Source organism: Cucurbita maxima, unplaced genomic scaffold (assembly GCF_002738345.1).
Source record: "Cucurbita maxima cultivar Rimu unplaced genomic scaffold, Cmax_1.0 Cma_Scf00002, whole genome shotgun sequence".
Taxonomy (NCBI): Eukaryota; Viridiplantae; Streptophyta; class Magnoliopsida; order Cucurbitales; family Cucurbitaceae; genus Cucurbita; species Cucurbita maxima.
In genome coordinates, this window is record NW_019272018.1 from 5,999,667 (window position 1) to 6,014,963 (window position 15,297).

At 38.6% G+C, this 15,297-nt stretch overlaps 4 protein-coding genes across 8 annotated transcripts in view; 1 reads left to right on the forward strand and 3 right to left on the reverse strand.

Moving 5' to 3' along the window:
- LOC111495828 (translation initiation factor eIF-2B subunit delta-like) overlaps positions 1–4,395 on the reverse strand; it is a 6,667-nt gene extending 2,272 nt beyond the window's left edge. The window contains exons 1-4 of one of the 3 annotated variants that reach the window (XR_002720364.1): positions 3,185–3,355; positions 1,914–2,051; positions 1,196–1,536; positions 73–817 (exon numbers count right to left, since the gene is read on the reverse strand). Coding sequence is in view for 1 of the 3 variants with exons in the window: in XM_023146031.1 (XP_023001799.1) it covers positions 73–817; positions 1,196–1,536; positions 1,914–2,051; positions 3,649–4,159 (1,735 nt within the window). In the remaining 2 variants the exon portion in view is untranslated. Of the gene's footprint in view, positions 1–72; positions 818–1,195; positions 1,537–1,913; positions 2,052–3,184; positions 3,356–3,648 lie in introns of those variants that run through there. The other 2 variants (XR_002720362.1, XM_023146031.1) reach the window with 2 other exon arrangements.
- An 850-nt stretch (positions 4,396–5,245) lies between these two features.
- On the forward strand, positions 5,246–5,988 carry LOC111495847 (oleosin 1-like). The gene has a single exon (XM_023146049.1). It carries the CDS (start codon positions 5,385–5,387, stop codon positions 5,832–5,834), a length of 450 nt encoding a protein of 149 aa, XP_023001817.1. The 5' UTR covers positions 5,246–5,384; the 3' UTR covers positions 5,835–5,988.
- Positions 5,989–6,055: 67 nt separating this feature from the next.
- Positions 6,056–11,934, reverse strand: LOC111495813 (translation initiation factor eIF-2B subunit delta-like). Of its 2 annotated transcripts, none has more exons than XM_023146008.1 (7): positions 11,255–11,934; positions 10,294–10,428; positions 9,198–9,547; positions 7,809–8,553; positions 7,627–7,723; positions 7,481–7,535; positions 6,056–6,462 (listed from the first exon to the last, which is right to left on the reverse strand). In XM_023146008.1, exons 1-7 carry the CDS (start codon positions 11,766–11,768, stop codon positions 6,397–6,399), a joined length of 1,962 nt encoding a protein of 653 aa, XP_023001776.1. In that variant the 5' UTR covers positions 11,769–11,934; the 3' UTR covers positions 6,056–6,396. The 2 variants fall into 2 exon arrangements, with proteins under 2 accessions (XP_023001776.1, XP_023001785.1); XM_023146017.1 differs by having other exon boundaries at positions 10,294–10,423; positions 11,255–11,340.
- Positions 11,935–12,177: 243 nt separating this feature from the next.
- LOC111472519 lies at positions 12,178–14,002 on the reverse strand. Of its 2 annotated transcripts, none has more exons than XM_023118134.1 (2): positions 13,811–14,002; positions 12,178–12,977 (listed from the first exon to the last, which is right to left on the reverse strand). In XM_023118134.1, the coding sequence occupies exon 2, from the start codon at positions 12,850–12,852 to the stop codon at positions 12,385–12,387; it is 468 nt and encodes a 155-aa protein (XP_022973902.1). In that variant the 5' UTR covers positions 12,853–12,977; positions 13,811–14,002; the 3' UTR covers positions 12,178–12,384. The 2 variants fall into 2 exon arrangements, 1 of the variants encoding a protein (XP_022973902.1); XR_002715440.1 differs by lacking the exon at positions 12,178–12,977 and adding an exon at positions 13,659–13,724.
- Positions 14,003–15,297: the final 1,295 nt, after the last annotated feature.

A 15,297-nucleotide genomic window follows, 5' to 3' on the forward strand; every position in this document is an offset into this window, starting at 1 on the left:
AAATGCTTAGACATTGTCCCTTTACCCTCTTCTGGAAGGAAATAAGAGAGAAGATGACATAACAATATGTACCTAATTCATTGAAACATATTGAGTCAAGCTGTACCCTTTCATGAAATTTATAGGCTTCGCAGCAGATTAAGACTGGCACATGGAATGCATTAGCAACCATGGCAACACCTGCAGTTCCCACTCTAGAATATACAGTTCCATTAGACAATACTGCAGCAGCCCCCAGAAAAACTCGTGTTACTTCGTGCATCACGTAAGAAATAGCATTTATATGAGTGTAGGTACACTTTAGGCCGCTTGCTATTAGCCTACGAAGCAATGCTTGCCCTTCCAGTTTTGGTCGGGAATCCACCACCACAACACGGAATTCTTTTCCGAGTTCATGTGCATATAATAGAAGCATCTCTACAGCACATGATGATCCATATGTGAGAAGAACATCTCCATCCCTGATTTTAGTAGCAGCATGTCTAACTATGACCTCATCTGCAATGATAATCTTCTCATTGATAAAGCGATCAATATCTGAGCAAAGTGTAGCTTTTACTTCAGATTCCAGAAGATTCACTGGTAATTTGGCAATGCGGTTCTTCAGAAACCTAATTGAATTTCCCATGCTAACAGACAGTGGCCTGCACTCGTTGAAGAATGACACATAGCCACCAATTTTTGCAGTTAAATCTCTACCCAGAGATTTCTGTGGCGGAGTTGAGTAGTCTTTGATGGCCTGTTGAAAGGCATGAAGCATAGCAATACAGCGAGCATTGCCTCCACATATATCTCCGGCCATATATTGTAAACCAACCTGATAAGAGTATAGGTATGCGACTAAATTAGACAAACACTAGTCAGAAAATTTATCAGAAATACTATAAATTGACGACCATATGTATATATATATATATATATATATATATATAATAAAGAGGCCATCCATACGTTTAAATCATCATGTTAGAGTGTATAAAGTCCCATAAAAACAAAACTATCGTCATAGATCATCAATATGAAATCTTAAAACATAACAGTTCTAATCAAACAGGGGCGAAGCTATGAGATTTTCATCTGGAATGGGAAAAGTAAGAATCTTGAGACAAAACAAAACTGTATTAGGTAGTTTTCAATAAAAAAAAAAAAAAAAAAAAAAAAAAAAAAAAAAAAGGAAAAAGAAAGAGAAAACAACCTTGTAAATGGCAGGATGAATGGTGTCAAGTTGGAAAAACTTCGACACAAGATCAGGAAGCTGAGTTCCCTGCTCATATTGAGGCAAATGGCGAAATAATTCAACCCTATTTCGAGCTTCAGTTTGGTTGAAAACTGCTCGTTTTTTAGCCTTTTCTACCCTATTTTTATCATCAAACTGCATTCGTGGATGGGGCGCATCTTTCTTCCTTTCTTTATCAAGTGTGCGATCACCTCCTCTTTTATCAGTAGATGCAACCGAAGGTGCAGCAGTGCTATCTTTCATAGCCGAAGGCTGCTTCACAGTTTTACCAGGAGCAGTACCTGACTTATTCGTCTCACCTTTTAGAGAACCAATAAACATATGAAAAATTAAGAAAATAAATAAATAAATAAAACAAATGAACTAGTAATTATATGAGCCCTCAAAATTTTTCTGTCACATAAAAATCCAAAGAAAGGGAAAAAGGATAATTATTAGCATTCATAACCAGATAGAATGACCCGTTAAAACAAATTACCCATGCAATAGCAAATCCAGAAATTAGAAATTTTTAAGAGCACGAGTCAAGGAGTGTACAAATACTTCCATGTACAATGCACTAAACTAATTCCACTTAACCCTCTACATTTCTTGATTCAAAAAGTGTTCACTTTCTAGCAAGATAATTAGCAATATAGTTCATGGTACATTTCAAATGATTGAAATGGAATAAAACCTTTTGCAGAAACTTTTGCTGCTCGTTGTGCCTCCTGCAGAGCCCGTCTTTCAGCCTTCGTTGTTTTTGCCTTCAGGGATTTTGAACTTGATGGCGGTGGTTGATTTTGCACCTCTGTGGGCACCCCTCCATTATTTTCTGCAAGAGCAAAGTAGTAGAAATGAGAACCTAGTAACCCAATGCACGTTCCATAAGAAAGTAAATTTGGATGTTCACAGCCATGCAGAATTTCATTGTTGTTTTCCCTTTTAATCCCTCATTCTAAGAAATGTTTTGGCTCCTCGATATGAACGGAGTTCAAAATTGGGCACTATAACCAGACCATGCAAGCATGACAGAATCAGAAAAAAATTGACAAGTTCCAACAGAGAAGTAGAATAGTTGATGATGCTTTACAGTCGTTATTGCTAGTTCTACATAATGAACAATTTTGTCATAGTTTTATTGAATTCATAATCTCCAAAGCATCATCCAGTTAGCCCTTTAGGACAATGTACCAACTCCCGGTGATTCCCCTTCCTTTACTCTTTTCAATTCCATACCTCTTTCTTGAAGAACCATACAATTCCATAGTTACCCTGTCCTTTCTTTTCTTCATGATCCTTTCTATTTTCTTCTCCGAACTCTCTCAAACAATAAAACTGCGCAAAGTTCAACTCTAAACAGGGAAAATGGTTCTTCATTATCCATTAAACGTGAATCAAAGGCTCATACAAACATTTATTTAAATAAAAAATCTTCTAAAATTAAAACAAGGCCCCTCTTTCTAATTACATCAACCTTGAATGTGCATTCATGATCTGGTGGTAGCACTCTTGAGAAAACAATTAACTAGCACAGAAAAGTAAGAAACTCCACTAAAATAGGAAATGCATACCATTGTATAAGCGATATCAGTATGAACAAAATAACTAAAATATATTTAGTATGAGAGTTTGGCACAGGGCAGCAGTAGGAAGTCATCTTGGGTTAGCTTGAAGTTCGACTATACAGGGGTTTTTTGCGGATATCAGAATCTGAAATGAGATTCTAGCCTGCTATTTATAAATAGCTATAACTTACAATAAGCATACCCATTTTTTCCTTTCTTTTCTGTTATGGTAAGAAACTAAATTTCAACAACTAAAAGGAATATACAGAGGAGAGGACACGATATTCTCCCAAAAAGCACTATCCCCTCAAAAACACACTCCAATTGGCAAGGATAGCAGCCAAAAAATAAATGCAGAAATGTTTAGAAAGGGAACTAAATGAAGAGAAAAAAACCATACCCAGTCCAAAAAACATAAAAGTTCCTACCCCTTCCATCAATATCCTAGCTTCTATCAATCCATATACCCCAAAAATATAGCTATAGAGCAACTGAAAGTTAAACTCTGGCCTTCAATCTGCCTTCAAAAACTTGTTTAATGAAGTTAGGAGAGCTTCTCGGAGACGCCAGTAAAAGCTGAATGTATCCAAACAAGAAAAGAAAAAAATAAACAAAAAAAGAGCACCGAATGGATTCAGTAAAGTGCAAGACATGGAAACACGGCCACAGCCCCATCTTCCAACTGATATGAAAAAGAAATGCATAGCAGAAAGCGTAATAATTAGATGTATAAAGTCAATGCTGCACTAAAATGCTGCACCTCAAAAAGGAAAAGTACAGACTCAAAATTGGCACACATTAACAAAATCCCCCTTGCATCAAAGAAAAGGGGGAAATAAGTAAGGATTAGGAATGCAGTATCACCTGCAACTCCAGAAGGCTTATTAGGTCCCAGCGTCCTGAGAGGCACCGCCTGCGAATTCTCAGACGACTTAGCCGCCATGTGGACTCCAAGGCCAGGAAGGCTCGACGCAATCTTCCCGGAACCACTCCGGCGATACGGAACGGAGGTGGAAGAATCCTCGGACATCTCCAGCTCATCGTCCCAAATTCTACTCGAAGGAGAAGTCGCAAGCAGGGTCTGGGAAGGGTTATAACTGCCAACATGAATCTGATCACCGGAATTCCTCCAATTGGCCGGAGTCGGAACAGGAAGAATAGTAGAGCGTGAGGCAAAGTTATCGGAGAGATGACGAGGAGGAGGAATCATGACCGGAGACAAGGGATCGGTGGGAGGAGAGAGGGATTGTTGAGAAGAACCAAAGCCGACCGGACCGGATAGGGAGCGTCCGGGGGGGTTTGGAGCGTCGAGGGTGAAGAATCCGACCTGACGAACTTTGGGTTTGACGACGCGGGATCCTCGCCGAGCATCCATGAAGACTTAACGCGAATAATATGGCATCAGAATTACAAGAATCCACATAAACAGAGAAAGAGAAGAAATGGGTTCACTGCAGGGAAGCTTAATTGGCAGCTTCTGTAGCGTCCGCCATAGCCACAGCCATAGTCAACTGAATCAGAAGAACACAGAAAGGAAGCAAGGGCTTATCAATCGCTCGCGTCTGCTCTACTTTCATCTTCTCTTCTTCTTTTACCGCCACGAGTCAATCAATTTTAACATTACCCAATTCACAAATTTTGTTAAATCCTAAAGTAACACTATTTTCATTTCATACAAAATAATTTTAAATAATTAAAAGTATATTTTCAAAGTGATTTTAAACACTAAAAATAATTTTAACTATTTTAAAATTACTCTCAAATAAATCTTAAATCTTATTTTAAAAAAACTTAAAAAATAAAAATTGTAAAAACAAAAAAGAAACGAATAAGGAAAAGCAAAGAAAAGTGGAATTCTCAACTCCAATGAGTGTTGTTATTTTCCTATGGAGGCATCGGCTTGTCTCCAACAAAGACAAAAACTTTGGATAAGATAAGATGGAGGGAATATTATTATTATTTTAAACTTAGGTTTCATTGTCTAATTTTGAATTACGTGACGATAATGATAAAGTTTAAATAATAAAAAAAAAAAGAGTATGGCCAATTAAATAGGAAAACAACGTTTAATTTGCAGGTGTAACCATATAGTTAGCCTTCTTTTTAAGCCAAGATCAAACTCAGATTTTGAGTATGAGTGAGTCCTACTATGTTACAACCTGGTGAACCGGGCGTATTACTTTCCAACCTTTTGGAAAAAAACTTTAGATATAAGATACTAAATTAGAGTTAAGATTGCTGGGAAGGGTCGGGGACGAGACGTTTTAAGGTAGCTATGGGTCTCCTCATGTGGTGGCTCCACTTCCATTTTAGTTTTAGCTCGATTTGGAATGAACTTATAATTAGATTCTGAGGAAGAAATTAAATACAAACTATACACATATTTATGATATATTACGTAAATATGGGTATGAAAGGTAAAGAAAGGGTCAGCCATGGGCACCCATAAGTAGCTCCAATCCCACCACGTGTATCCCCTTCATGTCTTCTCCTTCTCCCATCTGTCTCTATATACACGCACCCTTCCCTCAAAATCCTCGTCGTCATTTCTCTTTTACCCGTTCACTCCCACCACCACCACCGCCACCTCCTTCTCACCCATGGCCGATCGTCCCTCAACCGCCACCGCCCTCATCCGCCGCCTCCAAGAACATGCACCCAACTCCCCGCAGCTCCTCGGCCTTCTCACCCTCTTCATCTCCGCCTCCATTCTCATCTTCCTCATCGGCCTTACATTCACTGCCGCCCTCATCACCCTCATCTTCCTTAGCCCTGTCATCCTTTTAACAAGCCCCATCTGGGCTCCCCTCGTCTTCTTCCTCTTCATCCCCGCCGTCGGGTTGCTGTGTCTGGGTGGCTTTGCGGTGGCTGCTGCAGCCGGGGTCTCGTGGGCGTACCGGTACTTCAAAGGGATGCACCCACCGGGGTCGGAGCAGGTGGAGTATGCGAGGAGCCGCATTTACGACACGGCCAGCCAAGTGAAGGATTATGCGAGGGAGTATGGAGGGTATTTGCAGAGTAAGGTGAAAGACGCTGCTCCTGGAGCTTGATTAACTAATTTGAAGAACAATGCCCTGATCTCAGGCGGCTGTTGTTTTTGTTTGATAGTTTAAGGCAGTAGTGTTTGGGCAGTGTGTTATCTTCCGAGTCGTTATGCTTTAGATTTATAAAAACAAAAATAAATCTAGTTTTTTTGTTTTTTCATTCAAATTATGTGCAATCATCAAACAAACTAATTATGTTCGAAAATTAATTGAAACACTTGCATATCTGATAAAATTGAGATAAAAATGGATGTTCGTAGCGAAATCTGATGGATATGACAAATTTAGGAGTACAAATTGATATACAAAATAGTGAGAATGGAGTAAGAGGAGAAGCGACAATCGCACTCTTCACCGTTATTTCACCAAAATCAAAATTTTAAGCCACCAGCCAGCCAATAGACACCATGGATACCATAAAAGTGGTATTTGGGTGCAAAAATGGATGAGGAAAACTCTGGTTGGTTTTACTTTTTCACAAGTGAATCATGTAGAACATGCTATATCACTGAATGTTTCTCCTCTGCAAAAACCAGCTGCATCACCTTGAATTGAACTGCTTTCTAAGTCATACCCATAGGAGGTGCTCTCTGCGATACTCGCGTACGATCACAGGCACGCTTGTTGCTGGGATCTGCAATCGAGCATGTTTAGGCAAGGACTGTACATATTATTTCAGCCAGTCGCGAAAAAAATGGAATTGCAAAGACTTTGTCGTAAGAGAAAAAGAAAGCAAGGTACAGTGAGTATTGGACTAGTTTTCGATTTTTCTTCCACTAAGAAGTGTCAGCAAATCTTGTTCGCTTTGGCTCGTTATGTTTCACCCACAGTCACCTTCATGGTTTTAAAACACATCAACTAGGGGAAGTTTTTACACCCTTGAAAACTTAAACCAACGTGAGATCTCACAATCCACCCCGCTGGGCTCTCACAATCCACTCCTTTGAGACCCAACCTATATGAGATTTCACAATACGTCAACTAGCCTCACGGGAAAATCCTTTTGGAACGAAACCAGTATTTTGGGTCAAAGGTGTGAGCTATAGATAAAAGGAAACTACAACACTTTCCATAATAGGCCCCATTACAAAACTTCTTGAAGAAGAAACATAGAATGTCTAAAAATAAATCCTTAGCAGTTCTACATCTTCTATGGCATAACAAACCATTGCGCTAATGCCACTCATATTTCCTTAATTCCTATAAAGTTCAGTGCCACGAGACCTTTGAAGTTTAGGTCATCATAGTGGCCTTTTTTTCTTTTTTGTAAAGTTTCGTTTTTGTATTTGAAGTAGTCTCTTTCACGTCCTTTCTTCGATAATTTCTAATCTGCTAAACGACCTTCAAAATTTTTTATTTTTCTCGACTTTGGTCTTAGAAAACATTACAGGAGATGACCGGCATAAGAGGTCTTCTTGTGCAATCTCACCATATCGGCATTATATTTGTGGGTCAGTCATCTTTTTTTTTCAAGTGATTCCTACCCCTAATTAATGGTATAAGCCCCATCAAAGTAATACCTGTCGTGTCTTTCCAATAGGCCCTAATTCCCTTTTTTATTTCTTTTGCATACATTTTTGGACTATCAAGTAAATGAACAACAAGAAATGACGTGTACATGCAGAGAGAGAGAGATATACACTCAGACTTACCATGCCATAATCTGTGACAATCATTGAGATGTAATCTGAAGGTGTAGCATCATACCTGTGACAGTATAAATACCTAGTTAGTACACATCCTTTCAAGACAAAAATAAAATAAAATAAAGAATATCATGAATCTAATGCGGATTTACATTAAATTCAGAAGTTGAAAATGTTCTTTAGAAGTCAGACTATCTAGATAACTAATATCAGCCCTTCCTGAAATCTTGGATATAGCATCTGGGTCGCCTGCAGGCAATTAGAAAGGGCTCAGAAATTGACCGTCCCCAATGGAAGGAAGAAAAGAAGGAAGGACAAGCACAAGAATACGTACCTAATTCATTAAAGCATATTGAATCAAGTTGTACCCTTTCATGAAATTTATATGCTTCACAGCAGAATAATACTGGAACATGAAATGCATCTGCAACCATGGCAATACCTGCAGTCCCCACTCTTGAATATACAGTTCCGTTAGCTAATACAGCAGCAGCACCCAGAAAAACACGGTTTACTTCACGCATCACATAGGAAATAGCATTTATATGAGTGTAAGTACAACTGAGGCCCTTTGCTATCAGCCTACGCAGCAATGCTTGGCCCTCAAGTTTTGGTCGAGAATCTACCACTACAACACGAAATTGTTTCCCAAGATCATGAGCATACAATAGAAGCATCTCTACAACACAGGGTGATCCATATGTGAGAAGAACGTCTCCATCCCTGATCTTCGTAGCAGCGTGTCTAACTATGACCTCATCAGCAAGCATTATCTTCTCGTTGATAAAACGACTGATATCTAGGGAAAGTGTAGCTTTCGCCTCAGATTCTAGAAGACTTGGTGGTAATTTGGCAATGCGATTTTTCAAAAATCTGATTGCATTACCCATGCTAACAGACAATGGCCTGCATTCATTAAAGAATGACACATAGACACCAATTTTTGCAGTTAAATCTCTAACGAGAGATTTCTGTGGCGGAGTTGAGTAGTCTTTAATAGCCTCCTGAAATGCATGGAGCATTGCTATACAACGAGCATTACCGCCAGATATATCTCCAGCCATGTATTGTAAACCAACCTAATAGAATATCGATATGTGACTATATAAGATAATCACTTGTCAGAGTAAATACACGGTAATATCATAAATTCTTAACGCAAAAGCAGTTCAGACATTCATCACATTAGCGTCTAAAGACTATCAATACACGATTCATAACGATATCTTCTGTACACACGTCTCAACATGTAAAATTGCAAAAAAAAAAAAAAAAAAAAAAAAGCATTTAAGCGAATGAAAAGAGAAAACTATGGTCATACATCAATTTCATGAGATTGGAAGTGGGGTAAAGCTAACTTAGGATGAGAAAAATATGAATGTTGAGAATATTGGTTTGGATATCAGAATTTTCAACGGACATTCTATTGGTAATTCTTTTAACAAAAAAAGGAAAATTAAAATACTCCGTTCTTCATATCTAGTAAAAGTTCCATCTCTTCCTGATTAAAAACAACTGTATTGTTTTGATCTCCTCTATTAAACCAAAATTTTATAGCACTTATGACCATACAGTTCATATTCTGTGATACTAACGCATATCATGAGAAAAAGAAATTTAGCCAATATTTTGTGCTCAATTTCAATCTAGAAGGTGATGCTTGGCATTATTTCTAGCTCATATGAAATCAAAAGCTATATTAGCTAGTTTCCACAAAATGCACCTTGTAAATGGCAGGATGAAAGGTATCGAGTTGGAAAAATTTTGACACAAGATCAGGAAGTTGAGTCCCCTGCTCATATTGTGGCAAATGGCGAAATAATGCAACCCTATTTCTTGCTTCAGTTTGATTAAACACAGCTCGCTTTTTAGCCCTTTCGACCCGATTTTTATCATCAAATTGCATACGTGGAGGGGGGGCATCTTTCTTCCTTTCTTTATCAACAATACGATCACCTCCTCTATTGTCAGCAGATGCAACTGAAGGTGTAGCAGGACCTTTAACTGTTGAAGGCTGTTTCCCAACTTTACCGGCTGTTGCCCCAGAGGCAGAACCTGACTTATTTGCCTCACCTTAAAAAAAAATAAATAAATAAAAATACCAACAATATGAGATAGTTAAATGAGCCAACTAAAAAATTTCTGCTATACGTAACCAGAGAAAAACTAAAGACGGTAACAACCAAGATTTATTAAATAAAATGAAGTGCCAATTAAAATGTTTGCGCATGGGAATAGCTAATGCAGGTGTTAAAAGCTAATATACACAACGAACGAAGCCAGTGAAATCAACATGCTACACTACGCTATAAAAGTGAAGTGAAATATAATGTAAATTACAATGCTCTTCATCTGCATACAGATGGCTTACCATCTAAAACCTTAAAGATGGAACTGAGAGAAATAAGGAACCTAATTGAACCTATGGTGCGCAAAAGCGTAAGGGTAATTCAGTCAATTAGCTCCGTATGGTGAATGCATGTTTGTGGGCTTACATATACTAAATGGTCATCTTGAAAAAAAACAAACTGAACAACTAAGTTGTTTCTAGTCCATTTTGATCGTTTGCACTTAATCCCATTTTGTAAGGGCATTAAAATTATTTCCTATCAACAGTTTCTTTTTCTTTTATTAAATTTTTGGGACGACAATCCTTATCAACTACAGAAATAGTATGAACACAAGGTAAGTTAAATGTAATTATTAATTTACTATCTGTCAATGAATCATTCAATTTTCTGTAGTTTAGTGATGTATTTATAGAAAAAAGTTCATGATCAAACTCCGTGGACTGGGGGCTGTTTACTGAAGAATTGTACCTTTTGCAGAAACTTTTGCTGCTCGCTGAGCCTCCTGTAAAGCCCGTCTTTCAGCCTTAGTAGTTTTTTCCTTCAAGGGTTTCGAACTTGAAGGAAGATGGTCTTTGGCCTCTGTGGATGCTCCTCCCATCTTTTCTGCAAGAGCTAATTTATCAAATTATGTAGAGACAAAAGCGTATATGAGATTTCAATTATATTTTTGGGGAGGGAAGCATTCATTTCTCCCTGTCTTCTATGCCAATGAAGGCGTAGTCGTGGAGATAACACCCAGGGGAAACAAACACCTTGGATTTTTCCATCCAAATAACAGCTGAGATTCATTCACTTAGCCCAAGTTTCATCCAACAAAAAATACCTCATGATTAGATATGCACTCCCTCTTCTAAAGATAGAAGTGAGTGAGAGAAATCTTTTTCGTTCTGGAAATACAATTTTGAACTTCCAGGAGATAACATGCGTTTGAGAAAAACTTCAACCAAAAAAAGCCATGTGTTGAGGAGAAAAACATGTTAGGTTCTTCTATCCAAAGCATGAATAACTCATAATTTTATATGCACTCACAAAAGCACCTTCGGTAATAAGCATACATGAAAGCCCCTACTCCTGACAAGTTGTGGTTGTTTATCCCCAAAAGCCTAACCAAATTAAATGCAAGCTCGTTATGGGTCAAGAAATTCACCAATAAGTCCAGTAGACAGAGATAAAAGCTGGGAACACGCATGAAGGTCTTTATAGAAGGAACTTTAAATGAACTAGAAACCACAATCAACCCCACAAGCTACTGAGTTCTTAGCTCTGCAGTGGTTCCTTTCAATCTAAATTAACTTACAAAATGGCGCTAAAGCCATTGAGCAATAATGCTCTGCCTTCTTTTCAAGGGACGGCAGGCAAGGCGTGAATAAATGGCCCATATCTTCCCCGTTCCTTTTACACAGACCACCAACTAGGAAAGAGACATCACCTGTCGCTTCAGCAGGCTTGTTAGTTCCCAATGTCCTCACACTATTGGCAGGCATTGTCTCCAAATTATCCCCCCGCTTAGCCGCCATGTAGAATCCAACGCCAGGGCAGCTAGAGGCTAACTTCCCCGAACCACTCCGCCGAAGCAAGACGGAGGCCGACGAAACCTCCGAGGATTCCAATTCTTCACCTGCAATTCGAGTCGAGGGCGACGCCATCGGCGACGATCGGAGCAGCATTTCTGAGGGATTGTGGCTCCCAACACGGACCAGGTCCTCAGGGTGCCTCCAATTTCCAGCCGACCGGGAGGAAAGGTTGTCGGAAGGGTGACGTGGAGGCGGAATCATTACAGGAGACAGAGAATTACTGGTCGGAGAGTCGGGGAGCAGTGAAGTAGTGCAGTCGGGCGGAGTGGGAAGGGCCCCACCCGGAGAATGCGGGGCGTCGGGGGTGAAGAAGCCGACCTGCCGAACTTTGGGGTCGATGACGACGCGAGAGGCTCGGCGGGCATCCATGACGGCGGAGGTGGCAGTGGATCGGAAGGGTGGAGTGACGAGGAAAGTCCAGAGATAGCAACAACAAAAGAGTCAGCGGGTTTACCGCGGGTGGGTGTAGGGTTTTGGGCGCACAACTTTTCGTTTCGGGGAAGATGGATTGTTCTTTTGCGGATTTTGCAAATAGCCCCCCATAGTTTTATAAAATATCACTCTGCCCACATATGTTTCAGGACATTTCGATATTAATTAAATCTATTTTTTATTTTAATGAAGTGAAAAATAACACATAAAGATTTTTTCAAATGGATTATTGTTTCTTATCTAAAATTTAAATAAATATAATTTTTTTTTATATTTAAAATTATTGATCTAGAGGATTTTGTTTAAGAGTCGCGTAGTTATGAACCAATCGACCGTGTAGTTAAAATATGCAACGGAGATGGAAATAGACAATTCTCCTGTACTTTTTCGATAACATCAAAGAACATCCTTTATGGATCCTGTGGCCATCGAGATGGTGACTAAAATGCCCTAAATTTTAAGCTCATAGACATGCATTATTCATATTCATAAGGTGCCAAAAAAAAAAAAAGAAGAGAGAGCTTAAATTCACTGTTTGGGAGCGTTTCAGGTTTCAGGCTTCAGGCTTCCTAAGAAGGTAACCGGGCAAAGGGCTGGCACGTGGCGAACGGAAAGGGGCCTCGTTCACCTTGTTGCCGTTACTATCGTAGTAAATTACACCCGGGAAATCCAACGGCTGGCATTTGTCTCCCATCAAGATCCCCCTCTGCCAAACGCCAACACGGCCCCACTCTTTTTCTTCTTCATCGTCCTCCTCCTCCGGTCGTACACCTCGCCGGCTGGTCTTTTTCTTGCGAAACAAAGTCATCGCCGATAGGCTAATCGTCTTCAGCATGTCCTTCGGCCGAGCCAACGTCGCCCCCGGGCTCGGCTTCCACTTAAGCTTCTTGGTGATATGGGCGGCTTTTTTTGCGCAGAGAACGACCAGAACTTTAACGGACCGGAGGAGGCCGGTGGGTAGGCTATTGGGCACGGTGCAGGAGTTGGCGAACGGAGGACGTTCCGGCGTGGGGGAAGCCATAATTAATTTAGAGGGAAATGAAGTGTGAATTGAAGCTTATGGAGGCTAATTTATTTATAAAGAGATGAACTGAAAATTTTTTGACCCGCAGGTCCTCGGATTTCACCGTCCGTGGTCAACTCTCCCTGTTTTGCAACTGTTCCATTCAAAAAGCTGATTGGCTCATATATTTGGACAATTTTTTTTATTTTCTCACCATATATTAATATAATATATATTCTGCTAAATTTGATTTGAGAATTGCAATTGAATTAAAATAAATATATTGCAATAACTATTTTTGCATTAATATTATAATTTTTTTATTAGACAGTAGTTATCTACTATAATTAAAGATTAAAAAAATTAAATACCAAAATGTAAACATTATATTTTTTTAACAAGATGTTTGAAATTTAGCCCTGGACTAAAAATATATATTTGTTATTTATTGTTTAAATATCAATATTCCAAAAAATGGAATATAATTAAATATTATGTCAACCTACTATATATATATATATATAATTTTAAAAAAATGAACAAATCAAGAGTTGCCACGTATACAACACAAAGAAAGAAGCGCAACAGTGAGACGCCAATTTGATATTGAATTGAAAAGTGTGTCCAACAAAACGATCGTTTGGGGGAAATAAGAAATTTTGAAAATCAAAGAGTTTTTATAGAGTTCTGTATAGATTTTTAAAAAGATGATCAACATTCTTTCGAAATCCATCACATACTTGATCAAATAACAAAAATCCTCCCAGAAATGTGTTTGTTGAAAAATTTTGAGTTGAAATTGACAAAATAAATGCAAGAATTCCGTAAAATTTGACCTAGCTTGAATCGATCTTAGAAAACTTCGTAACTTCCATTGCCGATTTCCGATTCTGTTTACACAGATATTCCGGCGATAAAAATCAGATGAAATGCATAAATTGAATCGAATTCATTGAAAGTTCTTCATCGTACTCACCGACGCGATGAAATCCGTATACTCCGAGTGGAAGAAGAAGGAAGGATGGCGCCGCGAATTAGTGTGAAAATGCTGATGCTCCGATGAAGGTCGATTGAATGCTGTGAAATTGCAGGGAATGAAGAGGAAGACGACGATTGGAGATCTTCACAAAACCCTTCCTGCGACGAACGAGTGACCGGAGAAGAAAAGCCCATTCCATTTTACAAAGAAGCCCGGCCCAATACGAGAAAGATAATTGAAAAAAAAAACTGAATTAATTAATTAATATTAATTATTTCCTCCTAATGATGCAATTCTCAGTCCTTGTTTCACGCGACGTGCCGTGTCCTCACAGCCATTTCTTGATTCATTTTTGTTAATAATACAATAATTTAATTAGCTCTTCTTTTTATAATTAATTAGAATTTCACGCAAAGTAAATAAAATAAGAACAATAAATTAGAGCAATAATTGGATGAATTGGGTGGTGTTCTAATATACACATACATATAATTATTAATTTTCTTTTTGTATTTGATGAAGAAAAAAATGGAATGGTGAACAAAGATGATTACAACATGAATACACATAATGATATAAACCATGATAATATATAAAGATTGAAAATTTCAAAACCAAAAGAAAGAACCTCTCTCAATCTCAATCTCAATCTCAATCTCAATGGTGCAATGGGTTTGGACCAGAAGGGACGAGTCGTTTTTCGACGCCATACCGGGGATCGATCTCCGCCGCAGCTGGGGGAGAGCCGGCGCCGAGAGGGTGGGCATGGGTATGGGTGTGGTGGTGGTGGTGGTTGTGACGGTGGTGAAAGGTGGTGAAGTCAAATTTAGCAGACAAGAGCTTTCTGGAATGGGAAAAAGATGGGGTTTTTGGAATGTTGTGAAAGGAGAGGAGGAGGAGGAGGAGGAGGAGGAGGAGGGGAAGAGGGAAGAATTTGGAGAGGTTTAAAGGCATAATTAATAATGGTGTGGAGGGTGGGGAGAGGGAGGGGAGAATGGGAGGGAGAGGGATGCATGGAAGAAAGAAAGAAAGAGAAGGAGAGGATTAAGAAATGGGGTTTAATTCTGGGAGTTTGAAAATAAAAGGTTGACTTTTGGACTGTATTTGTAGAGAGAGAAGACGATGATGAAGAAGATGAAGAAGAAGGGAGACAAACTGTCTCACAATTCTTGTTTCAATGACAACTTCCTTTGCGTTCAAGGAACTAACCCTCATTTAAAGCAGATTGTCAAACTTTCAATATTATATTGAGAATATATATCTTCAATTGATTTACAATTTAATTTATGTATCTTCAATTTTATAGTCATTTTGTTTTAATATTTAATTAAAAATTTTATATGTATAGATTAATAAATTAATCGGGACCAAATGTGTTTATAAACTACAAATATAAAGTTATTACAAAACAAAACCTTACGCCTAATCTTTTATATATATATAGATAGATAGATGTAAAGACTAAATTGTTATAAACTTTAAAA